Source organism: Thalassophryne amazonica, chromosome 1 (genome assembly GCF_902500255.1).
Source record: "Thalassophryne amazonica chromosome 1, fThaAma1.1, whole genome shotgun sequence".
In the NCBI taxonomy this organism is placed as follows: Eukaryota; Metazoa; Chordata; class Actinopteri; order Batrachoidiformes; family Batrachoididae; genus Thalassophryne; species Thalassophryne amazonica.
In genome coordinates, this window is record NC_047103.1 from 124,675,171 (window position 1) to 124,700,495 (window position 25,325).

Below are 25,325 nucleotides of genomic sequence, written 5' to 3' on the forward strand. Positions count from 1 at the left end.
GGTCTTTTTTAATTACTGTACCTAAAGGTAGAACAGTGGATTACTGGTTAGCACTGTTGCCTCACAGCAAGAAGGTCATGGGTTCGATTCCTACCTGTTGCCTTTCTGTGTGGAGTTTGCATGCTCTCCCCGTGTTTGCATCGGTTTCTTCCCACATTTAAAGATATGCAGGTTAGGTGAATTGGGAACTTATAATTGTCCAGGTCTCCCTTGCAAAAGAGGTCTCAATCTCAATGGGACTAACCTGGTTAAATTAAAGAAAAGAACAGCCAGTGTTACATGCAGTGTTTCCTTGTTGTGCATTGTCCAATTTTTTTACCTGATGACCTTGAACTCCGACCTTTTCCTTTGACCCTTTGCTCCTGGAGCCATGAAAAATAAAAAGTGCTGTTTTTTTAATCACTTGTGCAGGTGAGACTTGTTGCTATGGCGCCTCTCACTAATTTGGCTGTGGCAGTACAACTGGACCCTTCCCTCCCCGAGAAACTGCAAGGACTCTACATCATGGGAGGCAACACCGAATGTATGTTGACCTCTAATGCACTTCAAAATATGTGGTACGTCTAACCATTGAGCTCTCCTGCAATTCTGTGTGGTCTGTGTGCAGCGAGGGGAAACACCTCAGTGTGTGGAGAGTTTAACTTTGTGGCTGATTCCGAAGCTGCCCATATTGTCCTGGATCGATACAAATGTCCCACCTACATTGCTACCTGGGAGTTCACCTGTGAAAACAGCCTGCCATGGGTGAGACCAAACACACAATTTTTAAAGACACATATTGACAGATTTGTATTTATACCAAGTACAAATGTGTGAAGGATCAGAAACCATTTCAGATCAGTAAGAAAGATTATATCCACAGCAGCGTTCATTAATCTACCACATTTTCCAGAATATAAATCTCACCGGAGTATAAATCACAGTTATTTAATTTGTTATTTTTGTGCATTGTTGTAGTGTAGTTTTATTATTGGCATTTATTCTTTTATCATAGGAATTTATTTTGTTTAGAGGTTTGATTCCTGGGAAAGACCTTTATAAAATGTTATCATTATTATTATTAACAAATGTGGGATTTTTCTGTTTATAATTCACACCAGAGTTTCAAAGGACCTCCTAAACTAGAAAAAGGTATTTCAGAAAATTAAAATTTTATATATTCTTAGACTCATTACATATAAACTCATTTCAAGCTTTTTAAAATTTTAATTTTGATCATTACAACTTACAGAGCCAAAAATGAGAAAATGTGTGTCTCAAAATATTGGAAATTTCATACAATCAGTTAAAAACAGTATTTATACTACAAAAAAAGTCTGAAAACTATGTTGATTTCTGCGCCCCATAATTGGTTGGGGCACCTCTCGAATGAATTACTGTATCAGTGTCGCGTGGCATTAAGCCAATGAGCCTGTGGCACGGCTGAGGTGTTAAGGAAGCCCAGGCTGCTTTGATAGTGGCCTTCAGCTCATCTTTATTCCTGGGTCTGTTGTCTCTCATCGTCCTTTTGACGATACCTGGCAGAGAATCAGTATAGTATTGTTTATGTGGAGAGGCAAGTACAGTAATGCCATGGTCACCAAATCAGTTCCTTGTAGTTCTGGCACTGTGGGGAAGTGCCAAGTCCTGCTCGAAAAGGAAATCAGCATCTTGAAGTATGAAGTGCTGTAAAATCTCCTGGTCGTTTGCTGCATTGTTATTTGACTTGATAAAACACAGTGGACCAACACCAGCAGATGACATGGCAGCACAAATCATCACTGACTGTCTAAACGTCACACTAGACTTCAAGAATATTGGATTCTGTGCCTCAATTTAATTAAATTAATTTATATATCACAACAAAGCTGCTTCAAGGTGCTTCACACCTCAGTCTAACCTTGCCAACCCCCCTGAGCAAGTACATACAGTAGTTGACAGTTGTAAGAAAAAAGTCCACTCTTCTCCACACTCTGGAACCTTGATTTCCAGATGAAATGCAAAGTTGACTTTCATCTGAAAAGAAGACTTCTGACTACCGTATAATGGTCCAGTTCATTTTCTCCTGAGCCAAGGTCAGATGCACTTGACATTGTCTCTGGTTCAGCAGCTGCTTAACAGTAGGAATGCGACACTTGTAACCCAACTCATGGACACGTCTGTATGTGGTGGCTTTTGATGTACTGACACCAGCCTCAGAATCTCTTCCAATTTCTTGAATTGCCTTTGCTTGACAACCTTCTCAAGGCTCCGGTCATCCTTGTTGCTTGTGCATCTTTTTTTGACCACACTTTCCATTAAAATGCTTTGATCCAGCTCTTTGATCCGCCCTTTTAGTAATGATCTTCTGTGGCTTACACTCCTTGTGGAGGATATCAGTGAGTGTCTTCTGGACAACTGTAAACTCAGTGGTATTCCCCATGTCTGTGGTTGTGTGTACTGAACTGGACTGACAGATTGATATTTATGCTGCACAAATAATAACTTGAAATGAAATATTTAAATATTTTAAGATACACATTTAGGAGCAGTAAGTCATAATTCTCAAAGTTAAAGTAAAACTATTGGACTGGGTCTTGGGTACTGTTGTGGGAACCAGAGGCTTTGGTGCCTTTGCTGGAGAAGACTTTTGCAAATGATGCAGCGATGTTTGCAGAATTCAATTCAGTTTCAATTTATTTCATTTATATAGTGCCAAATCAAAAACAAAGCTGCCACAAGGCACTTGACACAAGTAAGGTCTATCCTTACAACCCGTAGGGCCAGCACACAGGCAACAGTGATACCCTGATTCAATTGAGACCCTGATTGCAGCACTTGAGAAGCTGAGCAAGAAATCAGAGTATGGAGGTTTATGATTGTTCAGGATCAAGACTAAGATCTAAGCTTTCAATGAGTTCCTGGACTCAGCCATCAGAAGTGTATCTGTATGCAGTGAACATGCCAGACTTGTAGAGAAGCTCACTCTTCTCAGTGGTGACATTCATGCCTCTGGGTTTGAGGTTGAGTGTGAAGTGATGAGGATCAGTTCCTCCAAATCTGAGTCCATGGTACTCTGTCAAAAAAGGGTAGATTGTTGGCTTTGGGGCAAGGAAGAGTTATTGACCTTAAAGGAGGAACTGAAGTATTTCGGGACCTTTTTTTTTTTTTTTTTTTACAAGTGGGAGTGGTAACCAAGTGGTTAGTGAGCTTTCAACATGCAGATCCACCTCAGATTTGCTGTGGTGACCTCGAGCACAAACAAGGGAGCAGCCAAAGGGATTTACTGGACTAAGATAGAGCATGAGATCGACAGATTGACTGGGGCTGCATCTGAGGTCCTGTGGATACTGTACCAAACAGTCGTGGTGAAGAAAGCTGAACGAGAAAGCGAAGCTCTCAAGTTACCAGTCGATTTATACTCCTGTCTTCACCAGTGGTTAAGCGCTTTGGATAATGAACAATGTCATGGATACAAGCAACAGAAATGTGTCATGCCCGGCCCATTTCCAGGCTTTGATCCTTATTTTCTCTCTTTATTTGGTTCTGCTCCTTCTGCCCCAGCCTTGTTTTATTAATTGTTACTTTCATCATGTGTTCTATTTTTGCTTTGTTACTTTCTTTCTTTGTTACTTTTATACTTCGGTCATGTTTCAGTTCCGTTCTGGTTTGTTCAATCAGTCTGTGTTTTTATGGTTTATCATTTAGTTATCATCTGCCTATTTTTGCTGTTCTGTTATAGGTTGTTCTCTAGTGTTAGGTTTTCACAGTCTCTGTTTTATTTGTAATTTGTTTAGCCACTTTGGTTTCTTAGTCAGTTCCAGTTTAGTTTTGTCTTGGTGATCTTTTCTTTCAGTTCTCATGTTCATGCCTGGTTTGTCATTGTATTATATTCTGCCCTTGATTTCCATTTTAGCTCTGTTCTGTTTTTTGCCATTTGTTTCCACTTCACACCCCTGCACCTTCCATCATGTCTTTGTCCCTCACTCATATTTGATTGTATTCACTGAACCTGTATTGTTCCTTTCACTCACGCTCTTTGCACCTGCCCCATGTCTCTCACCTTGTTTCTGTCTGTGTTGTTTCACCTCACTCACACTCCCTACACCAGCCCAAGTATCTTTTATCTAATTAATCAGCCTCAATTTAATTAATCAGTCTCAGGTCTGAAAGTCTGAATTCTACGATACGATTGACCAAAGGTTTCCTTCTGAACACCAAATGAACCACAGCAGAAATATTTACAATTATACAAGAAATGAACAGTTTACTGGCATTTTTGTGGACAGTGATTAAATAGGTTAATTTATGGACACAATTTGCTTAACTCATGAGACTTGAAACAGAGATCAAGCTTAAAGACTTTAAGTAAATAAATCTGATTAGAATTTAGTGATGAAATTTGAAGCCAGTTAATTTTAAGAAAATTATTAAACAAACATGAATGTGTTTAAAAAGAAGAAGAAGCCACTTTGTATCCATTGACAACAAAACCCTTTTTCTGGAACCTTTAACTGCGTCACTTAGCTGATCCATTGAGAAGATGGTTGGGATGGCCCGTCCGTCCGTCGTTGATGTAGGCTCTGCAGCATGCTCACTTGGATCAGGGGTTAACTTAGTGGTCTCCCCAGGTAACCCCAGGGCTTGTGTCGGCTGGCTTTACCTACAGGATGGCTGCTTGCAGTCAGGTTGTCAGCTTGCTGGACCCCAGAGGTGTAAAGCGTTTGTTGAAAATGGTTTCTGGTAGCTTTTAAAATGTTTGTTGGAGCCACATTAAAAGTCTTTGTGAATTTAGGAAAAAGTTAAAATTTAAAAGCGTTGGAAAATTAGCCGACAGAAAAGGAAAGTCACTTTTCTGTAAGTTCGCTATTATTTTGAAAAGTTCAGATCGGAAGTTCTCTTAAAACTTCGAAAGACTTGATGCACCTTAAAGCGTCAGGTTAAAATTCTCAAAAATTGAGACAAGAATAAAACAAAGAATGAATGACACGTGGTAGCTTCAGCTAGGTTAGCTTAGCATGGGGCCTTGTTGACCCAAAAATAATTAAGCGTTTAAGAAAGGAAGAGAGAGGAGCTGCAGCAAAGGCTTGCAGGAGAGTTTCAAGAGAGAAAAAAAGAGAGAAAAAGAGGGAACAGAAACTCTGTTCAAACTTTTAAAGGGGGACTGACTTCACCAAACTCCACCCATAACTTCACAGAAAACGTCATGTGCTCAAAGAGCAGAAACAAATGATTCAACTATTTAAACACATTAGCTATTTTGGTATACTATTGTTCTAAGACACTCAAATGGATACATATTATTAATCATCACTCAAACACTCCATTTGGTCAAAACAGAATATTTCACTATCAACATATTGATAATGCAGAAAGATCACACTTAACACACATCAGTTACAAGGAACACATGTCAACAAAATGGAATGATTATATGCAAAGCATTTTGTTTGATTAATCAATACAAACAACATTAGAAGTTTATATATATATATGAATAAAATAATACTGATGCAGTTCTTTTATTTTAAACAAAAGGTCTTTCCCTTTGCTTAGACCTAAAGATAAAAGCTATTGTCAACTCAAAGTTTTATGACCAGGTCTTGTCAGGGGAGGGGTCTTTCTGCAGTCTTGAGAGGTTCTGGCCTTGGCGTGAGGCCATTAAGGTGGGTTCTTCGGGCCTGGGAAATTTCAGATTCTGACGTGAAGCCATTATAATATCATGTAATTCATAGTGACTGAAATTTAACTGATAAAAAGGCAAGGGCTCCCCTTTGAAGAACTTTGAATTACAGTTCTTTTTTTTTTGCTGTGAGCCACAGTGTGGGCCCAAAGGGGGGTTCTCAGGCTTATCTCCAGATGGACGCAGGAATTTCTCCACTGGGAGTGAAAACACAGTCTGTCTTCAGTTCCAAACCTCAGGTTTTTGTTGAGACAGCATTAATGTATTTATTTAATTAGGGCAAATCAAGGCCATGTGCTACAATGGTGTTGCGCAGCACCAGCACATGCTCCCAGACATGACTTTACAAATGGCAAATGGCAATAAAACACACAATAAAATGCGACTGCAGATACAACTGCAGCAGGAGCAGGAACATGACAGGACATGACATGGCAGCAAATATAGTGAGCACAGTATTATAGGAAAAGCATGGAGAGTGAGGCAGGGAGTGAGTAGTAGGATCATGACCAGTGGCAGCTGCTGGTCTTTCAAAGAGGGGAATGTTATTGTCGGCTTATGTCATAAATTTGTCAATTTATTTAGATATAAATTCAAATATGTAAATGTTTTTAAATGAAAATATCATCAAAAATTTCAAGCTGCACATACAACCTTTATTATTAAACATACATAACAGAGCCTGACTGTTTCATGACATCTTGCCCTTTATTGTTCCATGCAAAGCAGATGTCACCATATCTAATTGTACCAAAAGCTGTGAAACACTGCTAAACACTCAATATGAAGCACTGCACATTGTTTCATATTGATTCAGTGGTTCAAAACACTTTGGTTTGTCCATCACTAATTTACTTTAAAAAAAAACATCAGCGACCACTAATTATTACCACATATGCACAGATAGACTTACAATCATGAATACTTTGATGTTGTGTTGCAAACCAGGATGTTAATTAATGTGCAATGACCTTTAAACACTAACTTACTAAAGAATGATGCAGAGAGTAACTTCAGGGTTGCCAACTTTAGAATTCTGGCTGGAGTGAGACTCTGTGCACACATAGCACATGCACCGAAAATTGTTGGTAACCCTAACCATAATAAAGAAAACAAACAAACAAACAAAAAAGTTCTTGTTTCCAAATATTTTAGCAAGCTCATCTACAGGCATGTGAGAGGCAAATAAAGAAAAATGCTTAAAATGGCTGGGGGTCAAGAGGACCCTGGTTGAGGGGTCTGGGGAGCAAAGTCCCCCAGAAGCTGAAGAGTTTTAACCATGCCAATGCTCCCCAGAACCATTTTCTGCAGTGAATTTGCAAGGAGAGAGAGGGAAGATGGAGGCAGCTGTTTAACCAACTCTTAAGCTGGACAAAATCCATGTTCATATGTCAGCAACTTCTGGAGAGAAGAGGATCAGACTCAAGCCTAACACTGCTGAAATGATCTTGTTTTTAAGTAAAAACCTTAGAAGCCCCAAATCTCCTTCATTTTCTTCAACTATGTGTCAGGATTCGGCCCATTCAGGGTACTGGTTATGGATTGGTCACCATGCCTTGTTTCTGTCTTTGATTATCTGTTTGTGATTTCTGTTTATCTTTTATCTTCAGTGTTTTATCATCTGGTTTGTTCCATTAGTTTTGATTGCATTCTCCGTTTATCATTTATTGTTTGTTGTGGTTTTGTTTTCTGTTCATGATTTATTTTCTAGTTATTCAGTAGTCTGTTTTGCCATTTTGTTATTAATTGTCTCACCACACTGTCTCGCACCTGCCTCTGTGTCTTTCAGTCACACCCCCTTCCAGAGCATTCCCAGCACCTGCTTCACATCACACCCTGATTACTCTCTCTGTATTTAAGCCCTCACTATCGCTCTGTATGCTGCCAGTTTGTTGAAGTCTTTTCACATCCTCACCCTCTTTGTCACAGTCTTGTTTGCCTTGTTTTGACCTTCCTAGTATCTCTGATCTCCACCACACCGTGAACCCGAACCCTGCTTGTTTTGTACCATGCCTCTGCCTCATGATTACCTGCAACCTCCACTCCAAACCATGTACCAAATCCCTACCTGTTTTTGATAAACCCTTTTTATTACCTCAACTCCTCTGTGTGCAAGTCTGCAATTTGTGTCCTAATACCTTCTGTGCCACGCCACCAGGAACCATAACACTATGGTCATAACAGTCTGTAGGATTCACAGACTTTTGGCATAAATTTAAAAATGCAAAATAAGCAAAAATGTGCAAAATAATTCTTACATGCCTGTATCTCTAAAATAGCTGTCAATCAAAACGGGATTCAGCCTTTCGACTGATCATCCAATCATTGTGCAGAGGTCCAGCGTTCAGGCCTGCCCACAGCTCCATTCACCTCCAGAGATGCTGAGCGTCCAGGGGTGGAACAAAATCATGGCATTTATCCAGTGCCCGTCGAGTTTCAAGGCAATGAAAAATACAGTTCCATGCAATCCCATTGATGCGACAGGCACTCAGCTTCAACGGGCAAATGCAGTGACCACAGACCGAATAAGAGAAAGATTTATGAGATGTTAAAAAAATCAAGTCAGTCTATGTGTTATAAGAAGCTGATTCTGAACGAACCAGTCTTCAAGATGAACGTGTTCTAACGCATTTGTAGTCAATGAAATGTTAACAAACTACAAATTTGACCATTTCTTCTTTTTTTTTTTTTTCATTTTAGGGGAAGCTGAACTTCCCTTGCAGTCTCAGAGTAATCACCTTTGATCATGACAGAAGTACTCAGACTTTACAGTATTTGCACAATAATGACTCAAATGTCCTGTTCCAGACATTCTACGACAGTTTTCTGACCCCAAAAACTGACAAGGCTGTCTTCATGAAAGAGATATCGTCTCTCTCTGCAAAGGTAAGAGTGTAAGTGATGGTAACACACACACACACACGCACGCACGCACACAAACACACACACACACACACACACACACACACACTGGGAAAAAGAAGCTAGAATAAGCCTCTCATATAATCAGTGGATGCATCGTTCTGTAAAATGCACAAAAGTGATCAGAGTTCCTTTATTAAATTAGAGTGAAGTAAGTAAGACCCTTCGGCTGCCCCCTTGTTCGCACTTGGGGCTACCACAGCAAATCTGAGGTGGATCTGCATGTTGAATTGGCACAAGTTTTACACTGGATGCCCTTCCTGACGCAATTCCACATTACATGGAGAAATGTGGCAGAGGTGGGGTTTGAATGCGGAACCTTCCGCACTGAAACCAAGTCAAATTATAATGTCAGATAAATATCTGACTGAACTTGCAGTGGAAAATTTTGAAGTAGTTTGCAGGAAAATATAGTTCAATGTGCTTTTAAAAACCAATATTTTTTTTGCCAATGACTTTTGTTTGGTAGTGGGGACAATTTGGGACAACTTTTGGAAATGATGGAGAGGGAATTACTAAATTTTAAATATTGGTTTGATTCTAATAAATTCTCACTTCATTTTGGTAAGACAAAGTGTATTATATTTGGAAATAAGCCCAGGAATTTAAATAGAAACTTATCATTGAACGATGTTGAAACTGAAATTGTATCTGAAACTAAATTTCTTGGCAGTTTTATTGATGATAAATTAATTTGGAAAACTCATAAATTATGTTAAATCTAAAATTTCAGGGTTTTTTCAATTTTGTATAAGCACAATATTTTCTCCCCAACATTCATTGGTCATGCTGTATCATTCATTACTTGTCCCATATATGACCTATTGTATTGAGGTTTGGGGAAACACATATAAAACAAAAAACAAATCCAGTTTTTCTGTTACAAAAGAAAGCTATAAGAGTTATAAGTAAAAAACTAGAAGCACTCAGAGAGTGCAAACCTCCGCCAAGGCCATGGGGTCACTGACGCCATAACATCTACACGCCGTGGAATCATTGAACCTAAAAAAGTCTAACATGTTTGCTCAGTAGTAAAAAAAGTTTCATCTGCTGTGACTGGATAGCATGTATCCTTAGCGCTTGGCATCACAGTTTATTGCAGCTTGCACCTTTCCCAGAAGCCACTGTCATCTGAGCACTGATATTGATATTGCATGTGCTTATAGACAAAAACAAATAAGAGACAAAATTCAATTTATTATTCAACTAAACTGCAAATATATGAATTTTTTAACATTTATGAAACACTTCTCTAAACAAGGCCATAGGGTCACTGACCCTAAAGAGATTCCCTCCTTGGCACAGTGATCTATTTCTTTTTGTCTCTTTCTCTAAAAGTGTATAGAATAATCATTAGATTATTAATATATAAACAAAAATAAATTTAAGAAATATTACAATTTGAAAACAAATGCACCCAAACGTGATGACAGCTGCAACTGCTTAATGCTAACTTTTAACATTGAAAATGCCATAGACATGCTAACACATTAGCATCGGGATCCGGATTGTGATCTGGATCACCACTAAAATTTAATCACTTGTCATTTCCAACCACTCCACAAAATTTCATCAAAATCCGTTCAAAACGTTTTGAGTTATCCTGCTGACAGACAGACAAACAAACAAACAAACAAACAAACGCGACTGAAAACATAACCTCCTTGGCGGAGGTAAAAAACCATATTATGAACCAACGAACCAATTGTTTGCTTGTCTGTGTATTTTGAAATTTCAAGATTTGGTGGATTATTTTACGATACAGACCATGTACAAAGTTAAAAATAAACTTCTGCCTCTACACGTTCAGGAGTTGTTTATAATGAGGGAGTCCAGTTACCATTTGCGAGGAACACTGATATTCGAAAGAAGAAAGATTGGAACTACTGTTAAAAGTCATTGCATTTCTGTAAAAGGTGTTAGAATCTGGAATAATTGTTATAATATATAATAGTATTAAATCATCTGGTACATTGGTAGGTGTCAAAAGACTATAAAACAACGTAATTTGTTACTGTAGTACACTATGTTAGGCTAATTATTTCTGTGGTTCTTTTTTGTTTATTTGCACATTATATTACTGTTTGTTTTGTTGTGTTGAGTTACGTTATTTTTCTGATTGTTACCTTGTTCTGAGTGTATTTATACGCGTATAGTCACTGGTGTAGGGGGTGGATGTTTATAAGCTTTTGCTTCAACCCACGCCCTTTCGGCCGCACCCAATTGGGAAATTGTTTGAGTTATTGTTGTATTTTGTTCTGTTTTTTATTTGTTATGTTAGTAAGAGATTGTTATGTTGGCATTTGGTTTATGTGTGTGCTGAATAAAACTTATTCATTCATTCATTCATTCAATGCTTTTTAGAGGTGATAGAGAGAGGTTGAATGGGGCATTAATCCTTGTTCTGTGATGTGATATGTATCCCAAAAAAAATTGGTTGGGTATGTAATGGCTCAGAACCTTCCTAAAAGGCTCTCTGAAACAGCTATGTTACTATGCTGGGTTTAGAATACCTCGTTTGCCTTTAATGGCGTCGTTTCGGAGCTTATTTGGCAACCTCATTATGAAATGCAAGTAGGTGGCGCTGATCGGTTGCTGTTGTTTGATTGGCTGCCCTTGCTCTCACTGAAAAGAAAGCATTATTTATTTATTTTCATTGCTTTTATATTTTCTGTTGTGTTTCTATTCAGGATTTTTTTTGCCGCTTTCTCTAAAATTGTATATAATAATCATTAGATTATTAATATATAAACAAAAATAAATTTAAGAAATATTACAATTTGAAAACAAATGCACCCGAACGTGATGACAGCTGCAATGCTAACTTTTAACATTGAAAATGCCATAGACATGCTAATGTGTTAGCATCGCTCCCGTTTTTAAGTTATAAAATACATCTATCAACTGTTTCAGAAGAACATAACAGGTGGGTTTAACATAGAAAAGGTAAATAATACTCACAGACGTATGCTCTTTAGGGTTTTAGCAGGAGAAAATTAAGCAAAAGAAAGAAAGAATAATCAAAGCATTGCTTCAATCTGCGAAGCACTGCTTCGATTGGTTCAAGGTTCAAAGCAAAGCCTCGCTGCAGAAAAGTTGTTTACGGACCCGCTGCAGGGTCTGTAATCAATACAGAAATGATCATTTTCCTGACAAACACCCCCCAAAACAACGGCCACTCTGAAGGACTGATAACATAATCGTTAAGCACAAAGCTTATTGATGTCGGTGGATCGAGTCATTTCTTAACGATACCCAAAAGGAACCGGTTTTCGATACACATCCCTAGCTGCTAAGGGGTTAGCTCATTCTCTTTAGAGGAACAAACCAGAGCTAACGTGCCATTCTAACGTGCAATTCTTACAACAGGAATATGGGGCAACACAAATTTAAAACAAAAGAAAATGTGATACTTACAGGCTGTACTGACTGCTGGGGTTGATTTTGTCGCAGAGTCGGAACTGACCCTCTACTGAGTATTAAATGCCGACTGAAGCCAGCTCGAAATCATGCAAGGTTTGTGAAACAGTCCTCCGTGAAATGCGCAGAGCAAAGAAATAGCCAGCGGTTGTATGTCCTGGGGATGCGGTTAAAAATGAATAAAAGCCAGTGATCGCGTACATTGCTTTCTGTGGGAAGATCGTAGTCCGCTAAAACAGCCTGGGAAGGCACACCTGTAGCTCGCCATTGCTCCTCTTCGAGTGTTATGAATGGGTGGGCACAACCTTATGAATAATTAATTTCGAAGGGGCGTGTGTGAAAGGGGGTGGGTGTGGGTGTGTGTGTGTGTGTGGGCTATTGGTGAAAAAGTGACGTAAGTTTTCTCTCAAAAATGGATTGGCCTGTTTTCTAGGGGCAATTCAAAAAAGGAGAAATACTTGAAACAGAGGTTCTGAAACTTGCTGGCACTTCGTGTGTATTCCCCACAGCGGGGAGACTGAACTAACACCAAAAACATGAAAAAGATGATTTTCATTCTCTATCCCCTTTAATGCTGTTTTAAAGGTGAATAGCAGCCATACTAATCCATGATTTTATTTAGCCTTTTTCTCTTCGCACACTCTGTATGTTGTTCATCAACAGATATGAGGCAGTAGAGCTATAAGCAGGAGAAAATGCCAGAGGAATAGTGAAATAGTGCCATTGTGGCCATCTGCAAGGAGAAGGGATCAAACTGATGTCACATAATGATCTCGGAAAGGATTGTAGAAGGAAGGTTAAGGCAGGACACCATTAAAGGTGAGGAGCAGTGTGGTTTTATGCCAAGTAGAGGAACATCTGGTACAGTGATGTTAGTTGGAACCAGAAGATAAGAGAAGTCCATTTTTTTTATTTGCATGTCTTGTGTTAAACAGAATAAAACACATCTTTAGGATCAGACCGCCCAATTTTGGTGTCTGCAAAAATACTGGAACAGATGAAAGTAAAAAAAAACAAAAACATTTTGTCAAATATATCTCCTGCTTGCAAAAACTGCATCAAGCCTGTGACACACTTAAATCACCAAAATGTGGTTGCTGTTTTTTTTTCTTTTTGTGCTGCTTTTTAGGGGATTTACAGCAGCCTCTTTCATTTGCTGAGCCCCAAACTTCGTGCTGAAAAATGAAGCCAACACAGAAGTGCCAAATCTAGCAGTTCCTTGAATGGCCACTTGTGGGTGACTAAAAAGCAAATCCCCAACTTTACAGCCAAAAAAAAAACAAAAAACAAACAAACAAACAAAAAACATTTACAGCCTGATTAAAAAAAAGAAAAGAAAAAACACAAAAACATACAGTGCATCCAAAAAGTATTCACAGTGTGGCACTCTTTCCACACTTTTTATGTTACAGCCTTATTTGAAAATGGATGAAATTTATTTATTTTTTCATAAACGTCTACCCACAATAACCCATAAAGACAATGTGGAAAAACTTTTGTTTTAATTTTTGCAAATTGATTAAAAATAAAAAAGCTAAGAAAATCAGCACCTCCAAATCCGAGGCCATGGTTCTCAACCGAAAAAAGGTGCTTTGCCCTCTTCAGGTCGGTGGAGTGTCCTTGCTTCAAGTGGAAGAGTTTAAGTATCTTGGGTCTTGTTCACGAGTGAGGGACGGATGGAGCGTGAAATCGACAGACAGATTGGTGCAGCGTCTGCAGTGATGCGGTTGCTGTATTGGACCGTCGTGATGAAGAGAGAACTGAGTAGGGGGGCAAAGCTCTCAATTTACAGATTGATCTACGTTCTGACCCTCACCTATGGTCATGAGATATGGCTCATGACTGAAAGAACAAGATCGCGAGTACAAGCGGCCAAGATGAGTTTCCTCTGCAGGGTGGCTGGGCACTCCCTCAGAGATGATGAGGAGGTGAGGAGCTCGGTCACTCGGGAGGAGCTCAGAGTCAAGCCGCTGTTCCTCCACGTAGAAAGGAGCCAGCTGAGGTAGCTCGGGCATCTTTTCCGGATGCCCCCTGGATGCCTCGCTGGAGAGGTGTTCTGGGGCACGTCTCATCGTGAGGAGGCCCCGGGGAAGACCCAGGACACGCTGCAGGGACTATGTCTCTCAGCTGGCTTGGGAACGCCTCAGGGTTCCCCCGGAGGAGCTGGGAGAGGTGTGGGGATCGGGACGTCTGGGCGGCTTTGCTTGAGCTGCTGCCCCCGCGACCCGACTCCGGATAAAGCGGAAGAAAATGGATGGATAGATGGATGGATGGATCATTTGTACATCAGTATTCACAGCCTAAAAAAAGCTAAAAAAAAATTGAGCTCAGGTGCATCCTGTTTCCACCGATCATCCTTGAGATGTTTCTATAGCTTAGTTGGAGTCCACCTGGGGTAAATTCAGTTGATTGGACATGATTTAGAAAGGCACACACCTGTCTACATATAACAGTGACGTGCGGTGAAGTTGATGGCTTGTGAGGCACTGACTTCATCACAATCAGATTTATAAAGATATGAACCCTACAGAGTAGTTTATTCACCATTTGATTGGCAGCAATTAACGGGTTATGTTTGAAATCTCATATCAGCATTCTTTACACATACAAACTGTTGCACACAAAAAGCATGTTTAATTAGAAAACTTTATTATGGCTTTACATATAAATGGAGTCCACATTGTGCCACTCCTTCTGAACAAAAGCATTGATGACTTGATTGTAAGTGTTCCTTCAGTTTTAAAGTCTCTCTGTCTCAGTGGAGATCACTGCCAGACAGGAAAGTCCTCCTTTCTGGCTTTGAATGAGAGTGGTCAACCGCTCGTGTTTGATGAGAAAATTCTTCTGGTCACAATGTCCCATCTGAGTCCAGACAGTCACAAGTTGAAAAGAGAAAGCAGTAGAAAAGGCGTTCTCTTGCTGGACGTCCACACAGCTAGACTTTGTGTGTGTCACACTCCATTTGAAAAGAGCAGGTCTTCTGTCCAGCAGCCCTTCCTTTAATTATTACCTGCTGCTTCGATTGAAAGTCGCCGTGATGAAGCCTCAGAGGACATGTTGGGGCATGTCCAGCTCATGCACAATTTCTCAGATATTCACACGACTGAAAAGCAACCGAAAGCCGTCTAAGCCATCTGAAAACCATCTTGTGAGACCAACACGGAGGTGCTATTGTCCCGCGCCATGAGCGGCACGGTGGCGCATCCCTCCGCTCCTCTTTCCATGAAAAAACTCCTGTAACAGTGGAATGTGCCGAAAAAGTGCTGATGTCCACGCCTTCTGCCTTTTTTTGTGGAAGTCAGACAAAGTCCCGGATCAACAAAGCCTTCACGTTGGAAATTATCTGGTTGTTTCAGCGGGGTGTCAGCCTGTCGATCGCAGATCGGAGTGCGCCGCGCTCTCAGATGCTGTGGGTGGTCTTTAAACTGGCTGGAGCACTCCTTAATCTGTGTAATCCCCATAAAATCATTGCTGAAAGCCATGGGAATTTTCCGAATGGTGTCCACCTGGAGGTCTCTCACAGTTTCTGGAAAAATTTGATGCAGCAAAGCTCCAAATCATTCAGACATTTATTTGCAATAAAAATCCGACGAGAGGGGTGGACCACTGCTCACACAAAGCCTGCTCACAGGCGAATGATGCAACTGAGAGGCGTGGAAAAACTCACGCATGCGCACGAAGGTTCAAGCTTGGCTGATGCAATCACACGTGATTCAAATCCATATGGTTTTTGCAAAAAATAAAAAGGTTGGATACTTTTCTAACAGACCTCGTATATATATATATATATATATATATATATATATATATATATATATATATATATATATATATATATATATATATATATATATATATATATATATGTGCGTGTGTGTGTGTATAGACACACACGTATAAGGGGTCAACTGATTGTCGGTGTGTCTATATACAATCCCAATTCCAATGAAGTTGGGATGTTGTGTAAAATGTAAATAAAAACAGAATACAATGATTTTCAAATCCTCTTCAACCTATATTCAATTGAATACACTACAAAGACAAGATATTTAATGTTCAAACTGATAAACTTGATTGTTTTTGTGCAAATATTTGCTCATTTTTATATTGATGCCTGCAACACGTTTCATATACTCACTCCACTGAAAGCCATCGTGTATATATATATATATATATATACATACATATATATATATATACATACATATACGAGGTCTGTCCGTAAAGTATAGGTCCTTTTTCTTTTTTTCAAAAACTATATGGATTTCATTCATATGTTTTTACGTCTGACATGCTTGAACCCTCGTGCGCATGCGTGAGTTTTTCCACGCCTGTCGGTGACGTCATTCGCCTGTGAGCACTCCTTGTGGGAGGAGTCGTCCAGCCCCTCGTCGGAATTCCTTTGTCTGAGAAGTTGCTGAGAGACTGGGGCTTTGTTTGATCAAACTTTTTTCTAAACCTGTGAGACACATCGAAGTGGACACGGTTCGAAAAATTAGGCTGGTTTTCAGTGAAAATTTTAACAGCTGATGAGAGATTTTGAGGTGATTCTGTCGCTTTAAGGACTTCCCACGGTGCGAGACGTCGTGCAGCGCTCTCAGGCAGCGTCATCAGCCTGTTTCAAGCTTAAAACCTCCACATTTCAGGCTCTGTTGATCCAGGACGTCGTGAGAGAACAGAGAAGTTTCAGAAGAAGTCGGTTTCAGCATTTTATCCGGATATTCCACTGTTAAAGGAGATTTTTTTAATGAAAGACGTGCGGGCGGATTGCAGCGTCGGCTCGCAGCCACCGCGACGCTCCGTCACAGGAAAAATACCTCTGCTGGAAGCCTTAAGGACAAGTTGGAACATCTCCAGCTGATAAACAATTTCTCATATACTCACTCCACTGAAAGCCATCAAAAGCCAACTGGATTTTAACAAATGGTTATCAACACGGAGGTGTTTTCCCTGTGCTGCGTCCCGACGCGCGGACCGTCCGCACGTCTTTCATTAAAAAAATCTCCTTTAACAGTGGAATATCCAGATAAAATGCTGAAACCGACTTCTTCTGAAACGTCTCTGTTCTCTCACGACGTCCTGGATCAATAGAGCCTGAAATGTGGAGGTTTTAAGCTTGAAACAGGCTGATGACGCTGCCTGAGAGCGCTGCACGACATCTCGCACCGTGAAAAGTCCTTAAAGCGACAGAATCACCTCAAAATCTCTCATCAGCTGTTAAAATTTTCACTGAAAACCAGCTTAATTTTTCAAACCATGTCCACTTCGATGTGTCTCACAGGTTTAGAAAAAATTTTGATCAAACAAAGCGCCAGTCTCTCAGCAACTTCTCAGACAAAGGAATTCCGACGAGGGGCTGGACGACTCCTCCCACAAGGAGTGCTCACAGGCGAATGATGTCACCGACAGGCGTGGAAAAACTCACGCATGCGCACGAGGGTTCAAGCATGTCTGACATAAAAACATATGAATGAAATCCATATAGTTTTTTGAAAAAAATAAAAAGGACCTATACTTTACGGACAGCCCTCGTATATATACTCAACAAAAATATAAACGCAACACTTTTGGTTTTGCTCCCATTTCATATGAGATGAAGATCTAAAAACTTTTTCCACATACACAATATCACCATTTCCCTCAAATATTGTTCACAAACCAGTCTAAATCTGTGATAGTGAGCACTTCTCCTTTGCTGAGATAATCCATCCCACCTCACAGGTGTGCCATACCAAGATGCTGATTAGACACCATGATTAGTGCACAGGTGTGCCTTAGACTGTCCACAATAAAAGGCCACTCTGAAAGGTGCAGTTTTATCACACAGCACAATGCCACAGATGTCGCAAGATTTGAGGGAGCGTACAATTGGCATGCTGACAGCAGGAATGTCAACCAGAGCTGTTGCTCGTGTATTGAATGTTCATTTCTCTACCATAAGCCATCTCCAAAGGCATTTCAGAGAATTTGGCAGTACATCCAACCAGTCTCACAACCGCAGACCACGTGTAACCACACCAGCCCAGGACCTCCACATCCAGCATGTTCACCTCCAAGATCGTCTGAGACCAGCCACTCGGACAGCTGCTGAAACAATCGGTTTGCATAACCAAAGAATTTCTGCACAAACTGTCAGAAACCATCTCAGGGAAGCTCATCTGCATGCTCGTCTTCCTCATCGGGGTCTCGACCTGACTCCAGTTCGTCGTCGTAACCGACTTGAGTGGGCAAATGCTCACATTCGCTGGCGTTTGGCACGTTGGAGAGGTGTTCTCTTCACGGATGAATCCCGGTTCACACCGTCCAGGGCAGATGGCAGACAGCGTGTGTGGCGTCATGTGGGTGAGCGGTTTTCTGATGTCAATGCTGTGGATCGAGTGGCCCATGGTGGCGGTGGGGTTATGGTATGGGCAGGCATCTGTTATGGATGAAGAACACAGGTGCATTTTATTGATGGCATTTTGAATGCACAGAGATACCGTGACAAGATCCTGAGGCCCATTGTTGTGCCATACATCCAAGAACATCACCTCATGTTGCAGCAGGATAATGCACGGCCCCATGTTGCAAGGGTCTGTACACAATTCTTGGAAGCTGAAAATGTCCCAGTTCTTGCATGGCCGGCATACTCACCGGACATGTCACCCATTGAGCATGTTTGGGATGCTCTATATATATATATATATTACACACACACACACACACACATACGTATAAGGTGTTGACTGATTATTGGCCTGGTTCATTATCAATCAATCAATCAATTTTTTTTATATAGCGCCAAATCACAACAAACAGTTGCCCCAAGGTGCTTTATATTGTAAGGCAAGGCCATACAATAATTATGTAAAACCCCAACGGTCAAAACGACCCCCTGTGAGCAAGCACTTGGCTACAGTGGGAAGGAAAAACTCCCTTTTAACAGGAAGAAACCTCCAGCAGAACCAGGCTCAGGGAGGGGCAGTCTTCTACTGGGACTGGTTGGGGCTGAGGGAGAGAACCAGGAAAAAGACATGCTGTGGAGGGGAGCAGAGATCGATCACTAATGATTAAATGCAGAGTGGTGCATACAGAGCAAAAAGAGAAAGAAACAGCGCATCATGGGAACCCCCCAGCAGTCTAAGTCTATAGCAGCATAACTAAGGGATGGTTCAGGGTCACCTGATCCAGCCCTAACTATAAGCTTTAGCAAAAAGGAAAGTTTTAAGCCTAATCTTAAAAGTAGAGAGGATGTCTGTCTCCCTGATCTGAATTGGGAGCTGGTTCCAAAAGGAGAGGAGCCTGAAAGCTGAAGGCTCTGCCTCCCATTCTACTCTTACAAACCCTAGGAACTACAAGTAAGCCTGCAGTCTGAGAGCGAAGCGCTCTATTGGGGTCCCTAAGATAAGATGGGACCTGATTATTCAAAACCTTATAAGTAAGAAGAAGAATTTTAAATTCTATTCTAGAATTAACAGGAAGCCAATGACGAGAGGCCAATATGGGTGAGATATGCTCTCTCCTTCTAGTCCCTGTCAGTACTCTAGCTGCAGCATTTTGAATTAACTGAAGGCTTTTCAGGGAACTTTTAGGACAACCTGATAATAATGAATTACAGTAGTCCAGCCTAGAGGAAATAAATGCATGAATTAGTTTTTCAGCATCACTCTGAGACAAGACCTTTCTAATTTTAGAGATATTGCGCAAATGTAAAAAAGCAGTCCTACATATTTGCTTAATATGCGCATTGAAGGACATATCCTGATCAAAAGTGACTCCAAGATTTCTCACAGTATTACAACCCCTGGCAAAAATTATGGAATCACCGGCCTCGGAGGATGTTCATTCAGTTGTTTAATTTTGTAGAAAAAAAGCAGATCACAGACATGACACAAAACTAAAGTCATTTCAAATGGCAACTCTCTGGCTATAACACTATAAGAAATCAGGAAAAAAAATTGTGGCAGTCAGTAACGGTTACTTTTTTAGACCAAGCAGAGGGAAAAAAATATGGAATCACTCAATTCTGAGGAAAAAATTATGGAATCATGAAAAACAAAAGAACGCTCCAACACATCACTAGTATTTTGTTGCATCACCTCTGGCTTTTATAACAGCTTGCAGTCTCTGAGGCATGGACTTAATGACTTAATGACTTAACTTCAGGCAGTCATCTTTATAAATCTCATTGGAACGGCACCAAACAAAAGTTCCAGCATCATCACTGTGCCGGTTCGTCCACAAACAAAGGAGACCTGAGAGTTCTTTTGACTGATGTTTACTGTGGTCTTTGCACCTTTTTACATCTTCACAGTTCCCACCGTAGAACTAGCAAACATAAAATTTAGCATTAGCCTTGGCTTATAATACACAAATGCGCACATAAAAGTGCACATTACACATACAAAATATACATACCACTTTGGCCTGCTAGTAAACAAACCGGTGAACTGAAACTTGACATTTACTCTTTAATTGGCTTTCTTAACTTACGCACTTTCGGGTTTGACTTTAGCGAAGATTCGCAACGTAAAACCGGAAGTAGTTCGCGTGACCTTAAGCTAGACTCAAGTAGTTAAACTTATACGCTCAACATGGACTGAAATTAAATATTATTACTCACATACATTTACGATTTATGCTTCAATAATAGGAAAACAGAATATAAACTTGTACAAAATAAAACAATTTAAATAAAGTTTCTTGTATGCGTTCTTAATACACAAGTGCCATCTATTGGTAAAACAAGTGAACTGCAATCATATTGTCGACCGTTATACTCCCACCATCACACTACTAGCTTTTGTGTGATCCTACATAGAAGTTGCACAGTATGAACTCAACATTAGCAAACATTACTCAGCTTCAAGTAAAAGAATAGTCTTATGAATTGGTCTTTCTAAAACAGTAGTCTTAGTTATACATATTCCCTTGTTATCTTGAGTAGAGTCACGAAGAAGAAGCTTGACCTTTCTGACTTTTCCGTCGGCTCCTGGTGTGACTTCCACGACTCTGGCGAGTTTCCACTGGTTTCTCGGAACACAATCGTCTTGCAGTAAAACAATGTCATTGATTTTTGTGTTTCTTCTGCTCTTATTCCGTTTTCTTCTCTGTTGCAGGTTTAACAGGTATTCCTTTCTCCATCTGGTCCAGAATACATTTGACAAATATTGCACTCTTTTCCATCTTTTCTGCAGATAGAGATCTTCTTTGACAAATTCTCCCGGCGGTGGAGAGATCACTGCTGATTTCATTGTCAAAATGTGATTTGGCATCAGCGGCTCTGGTCCTACAGGGTCGTTGATACACTCTACAGTTAGTGGTCGACTATTCACTATAGCCATGGTTTCATACATGAAAGTTCTCAATGATGAAGTATCCAATCTTGAGGCTGATTCATCCAAGACAGATCTTAAAACATTTCTTATTGTCCTAATCTGTCTTTCCCAGACACCTCCCATGTGACTGGAAGCAGGTGAGTTGAAAATGAAACTTATTCCCAGCTCTTTCACTTTCTCTTTAGTGACTTGTGTTAGATTTAGGAACGCATTCTTCGCACCAACAAAATTAGTGCCTTGATCACAACGCAATTGACTAATGTTGCCACGAATGGAGATGAAACAACGAAGTGCATTGAGAAAACAGTCTGTGCTGAGATCGTCCAGTACTTCAAGATGAATCGCTCTGGAGCACATGCATGTAAACAAGAGTCCATACTTTTTTATTTCCTTTCTTCCTTCCTTTATATAGAATGGTCCGAAGCAATCCATACCGCTGTATGTGAATGGAGGGGTAGCTTCCATTCTTTCAGATGGTAGGTCTGACATCTTTTGTTCTTGACCACCTTTTCTGTACTTTCTGCATTTGATGCACTTATAGATGAATGATGACACTTCACTACTGCAGCCAACAATCCAAATGCCATTGGCTCATATTTCATTGACTGTCATCCCTCTTCCTTGATGAAGAATCTTTTCATGAAAGTGCTTGATGAGTAGATGTGAAACGTGATGTTCCTTTGGAAGTATGGCTGGATGTTTGACATATGGATGGAGTGACGCTCTTGTCAATCTTCCTCCCACCCTCAGGATATTGTGGCTATCGAGGAATGGACTTAACTGATGAAGCTTCGAGTGAGAAACTTTGATCTCTTCCTTTTCTCTCAGACACTTAATTTCTTCACTGAATGCTTCCTTTTGAACTGTGCGTATGATAAACTCCTCCGCTTCCTTTCTTTCTTCCAGCGTACTACTTTCATAGGACATTTCATTTGGATTCTTTGCATGTTTCACGCATCGCTTTAATCTTGCTATTGCCTTCACCACTCTCTTCCAAGCAGAAAACTTTTGGAGTTGATCAACAATAGACTTTTCTTCTCTTGCTTTAACTGTGAAAACTTGTGTGATTTTGAGTTCAGGATCTTCCAAACTGAATTCTTTTACTTTAACTTCTTCCTTGGGCAGTTCCTTTTGCCATAAGAAACTTGGTCCAGTGAACCAGTTGGATTCCACTAGTTCTTTTGTCATGACTCCACGCGATGCATGATCAGCGGGATTTTGTTCTGAGGCAACGTATTGCCATTGAGTTGGTTCTGTAGTTGATTTGATTTGCTGTATTCTGTTGGCTGCAAATACATGGAATCGTCTTGCATCATTGTTAATGTAACCAAGGACGACTTTGGAATCAGTCCAGTAGTATTCTTGTAAATCGTGTATTTCCAACTCTCTTTTCAGGAAACTTGCTGTTCTGGCAGCTACTACTGTGGCTGAGAGCTCCAATCTTGGAATGGTTGTCACCTTTGTGGGAGCAACTCTAGCTTTTCCCATTACTAGAGCACACTGCATTTCTCCTAATTTGGTCACAGTTCTGAGATATGAGCACACTCCGTAGCCGGATACACTAGCATCGGAAAAACTGTGTAGTTCATGCCGCTGGACTTGCTTGAATTTTGATGGGACATAACATCTTGGTATCTTTATAGTGGACAGGTTCTGGAGGTCTTTCAGCCAGGCTTCCCATTTTGGCTTAAGATCTTCTGGAAGTGGCTCATCCCAACCCAGCTTTTCCTGACACATTCTTTGTAGAATTCCTTTGCCGACCAGAATGAATGGGGCGACGAATCCAAGTGGGTCAAATATGTATAGACGCCACAGTAGAGAGCACTCCTCTCCATGTGAAAGGATTGTTCTTAACAACAACTCTGAAGCAAAATGTGTCGGATGCTATACACCACTGGACTCCTAACACCCGTTCCATCTTCGGTTCTCCTAGCGCTAGGTCCAGGTCTGTAGCTCCTGCTGCACATTCTTCTCTGGGGATTGTGGCAATAACCTCCTTACTATTGCTTATAAACTTGTGCAGGTGCAGCTTTCCTGTAGCACAAAGTTCTCTTGCTTCTCTTACAAGCTGAATAGCTTCTTGTTCTGAGTCCACAGCTGTCAAACCATCATCCACGTAGAAGTTACGTTGTATGAACTTAACAGTGGCTTGACTGAACTTGCCTTTGTCTTGGGCAGCTAGATGTTTGAGCCCGAAATTTGCGCATCCAGGCGAGGAGGCTGCGCCAAACAAGTGGACTTTCATACAAAACACAGATGGTGGTTGCTCTATGTTGCCGTCCTCCCACCAAAGGAAATGTAGATAATCTTGATCTTGTGGAGCCACATGAAATTGGTGGAACATGCGTTCGACGTCACACATGATTGCCACCTGTTCTTTCCTGAAGCGACACAGAACTCCTACTAAGGTGTTCGTGAGATCTGGTCCTGTCAGGAGATGTTCATTTAGCGATGTATCTTGGAATTTTGCCAAGCAATCGAAAACAACTCGTATCTTATTAGGCTTCTGTGGATGGTATATGCCATGGTGAGGGATATACCAGGCTGGTTGTTTGCTTATCTCATCCTCTGGCACCTTTTCAGCATCGCCTCTTGTTATGATGTCTTGCATGAATGCTACATAGTCTCTGAAATAACTATGGTCTTTTATTAAGCGTTTTTCCAAGCACTTGAGCCTGTGCTCTGCACAAAGTCTGTTGTTGGGCAAATCTGGTCTCTCCTCCTTAAAGGGTAAAGGTAGTTCGAAATGACCATCTTCCTTTTGCTTAATGCCTTCCTTCACTTTAGATAGAAACATAAGATCTTCTTGTGACATTGATTCTTCCTCAATGCTCCTTTCTACAAAGTCCATCTCTAGCACTTTAATTATCTCTGCCTGTTATGTGGGCCGCTGAAGAGGAGGTACTGCTGGCCCACCACCACCAGAGGGCGCCCTGCTTGGAGTGCGGGCTCCAAGCACGAGAGGGCGCCAGACCCAGAAGAAGTGACAGCTGTCACTCATCGCACCAGCTGTCACTCTTTAACACCACTACATAAGCCGGACTGCAACTCCACCTCCCCGCCGAGAAATCAACTACCGAAGAGGTAATTTTCTCTGCTGACTAAAAGATTTGAATATTAGTCTGATCTCTTTTTGCAGCCGTTTTCCTGGGACGGATACCCTATCTGCGGAGTTGGCATTTGGTGTGGACTGTGACGGCTTCACCTCCCACCCCACTCAGATAAGTGGTTATCACAGGAGCTGCACGAGTGTGTGATTGGAGGTGGAGGAGCTCCCTCCTAACTGAGTGCAGACTGTGGATTACTGAGTGTGTGAATTCACACTCATCCATCCTGTCTTTGTTTTCTGCCAGCAGTACCAGGGTCGACAGCCGAAGACAGAGGCCACCTGGGGACTCGGGACTTGGCGGCTCCGGTGTTCTTCAGGCCGTTGGTGGTGGAAGCCGTGTGGGACGCGGCTCATCTCTCGTCGGGGGTCTTCTATCTTCGAGCCTGCCCGCATGTCACCTGGTGTTAATTGACTATACATATCTTGTGTGTTTAGTTGTGTGTTGTCACAAAATTAAATTGTTACTCATTGGCTTATTCATTGTCCGTTCCTTTGCGCCCCCTGTTGTGGGTCCGTGCTACGACACCTTCCCAACACTGCCGGTGTAATGACCTCTGTAACTTTGTTTCTGCTCACAAAGTGGACTTCACCTTTAAACTCTTTAGACTCAACAGCTGGCGAAACGTGTTTCACAATAACACGATGGCTTACTCCAATGTCATCTTCATCATTACTTTCAGAGTGGCTGTAGCCAATGATGCTCCAACCAAGCAGGGACTTTTGTGCAAAGGGTTGGGTTCTTTCACCACTGACGACTTCCAGAGGGAATAGAGCTTGAGGACAGTTATATCCTATGAGGAATCCAACTTCACAATCAAGTTTGGGGGCCATTTCCTTTGACAGATGTATTAAATGAGACCAGTTCTCTGCTGTCTTATTTGTGGGAATATGAGATGTGTTGGCAGGAATATAGTCT

The 25,325-nt window shown here is 41.0% G+C and overlaps 1 protein-coding gene across 1 annotated transcript in view; it reads left to right on the top strand.

Annotated features, from left to right (window-relative positions):
• Positions 1-25,325, top strand: part of LOC117513902 (inosine-uridine preferring nucleoside hydrolase-like) — a 64,921-nt gene that overhangs the window by 29,434 nt on the left and 10,162 nt on the right. The window contains exons 4-6 of the mRNA XM_034174144.1: positions 412-523; positions 608-744; positions 8,450-8,527. Of these exons, the coding sequence (XP_034030035.1) occupies positions 412-523; positions 608-744; positions 8,450-8,527 (327 nt within the window). The remainder of the gene's footprint in view (positions 1-411; positions 524-607; positions 745-8,449; positions 8,528-25,325) is intronic.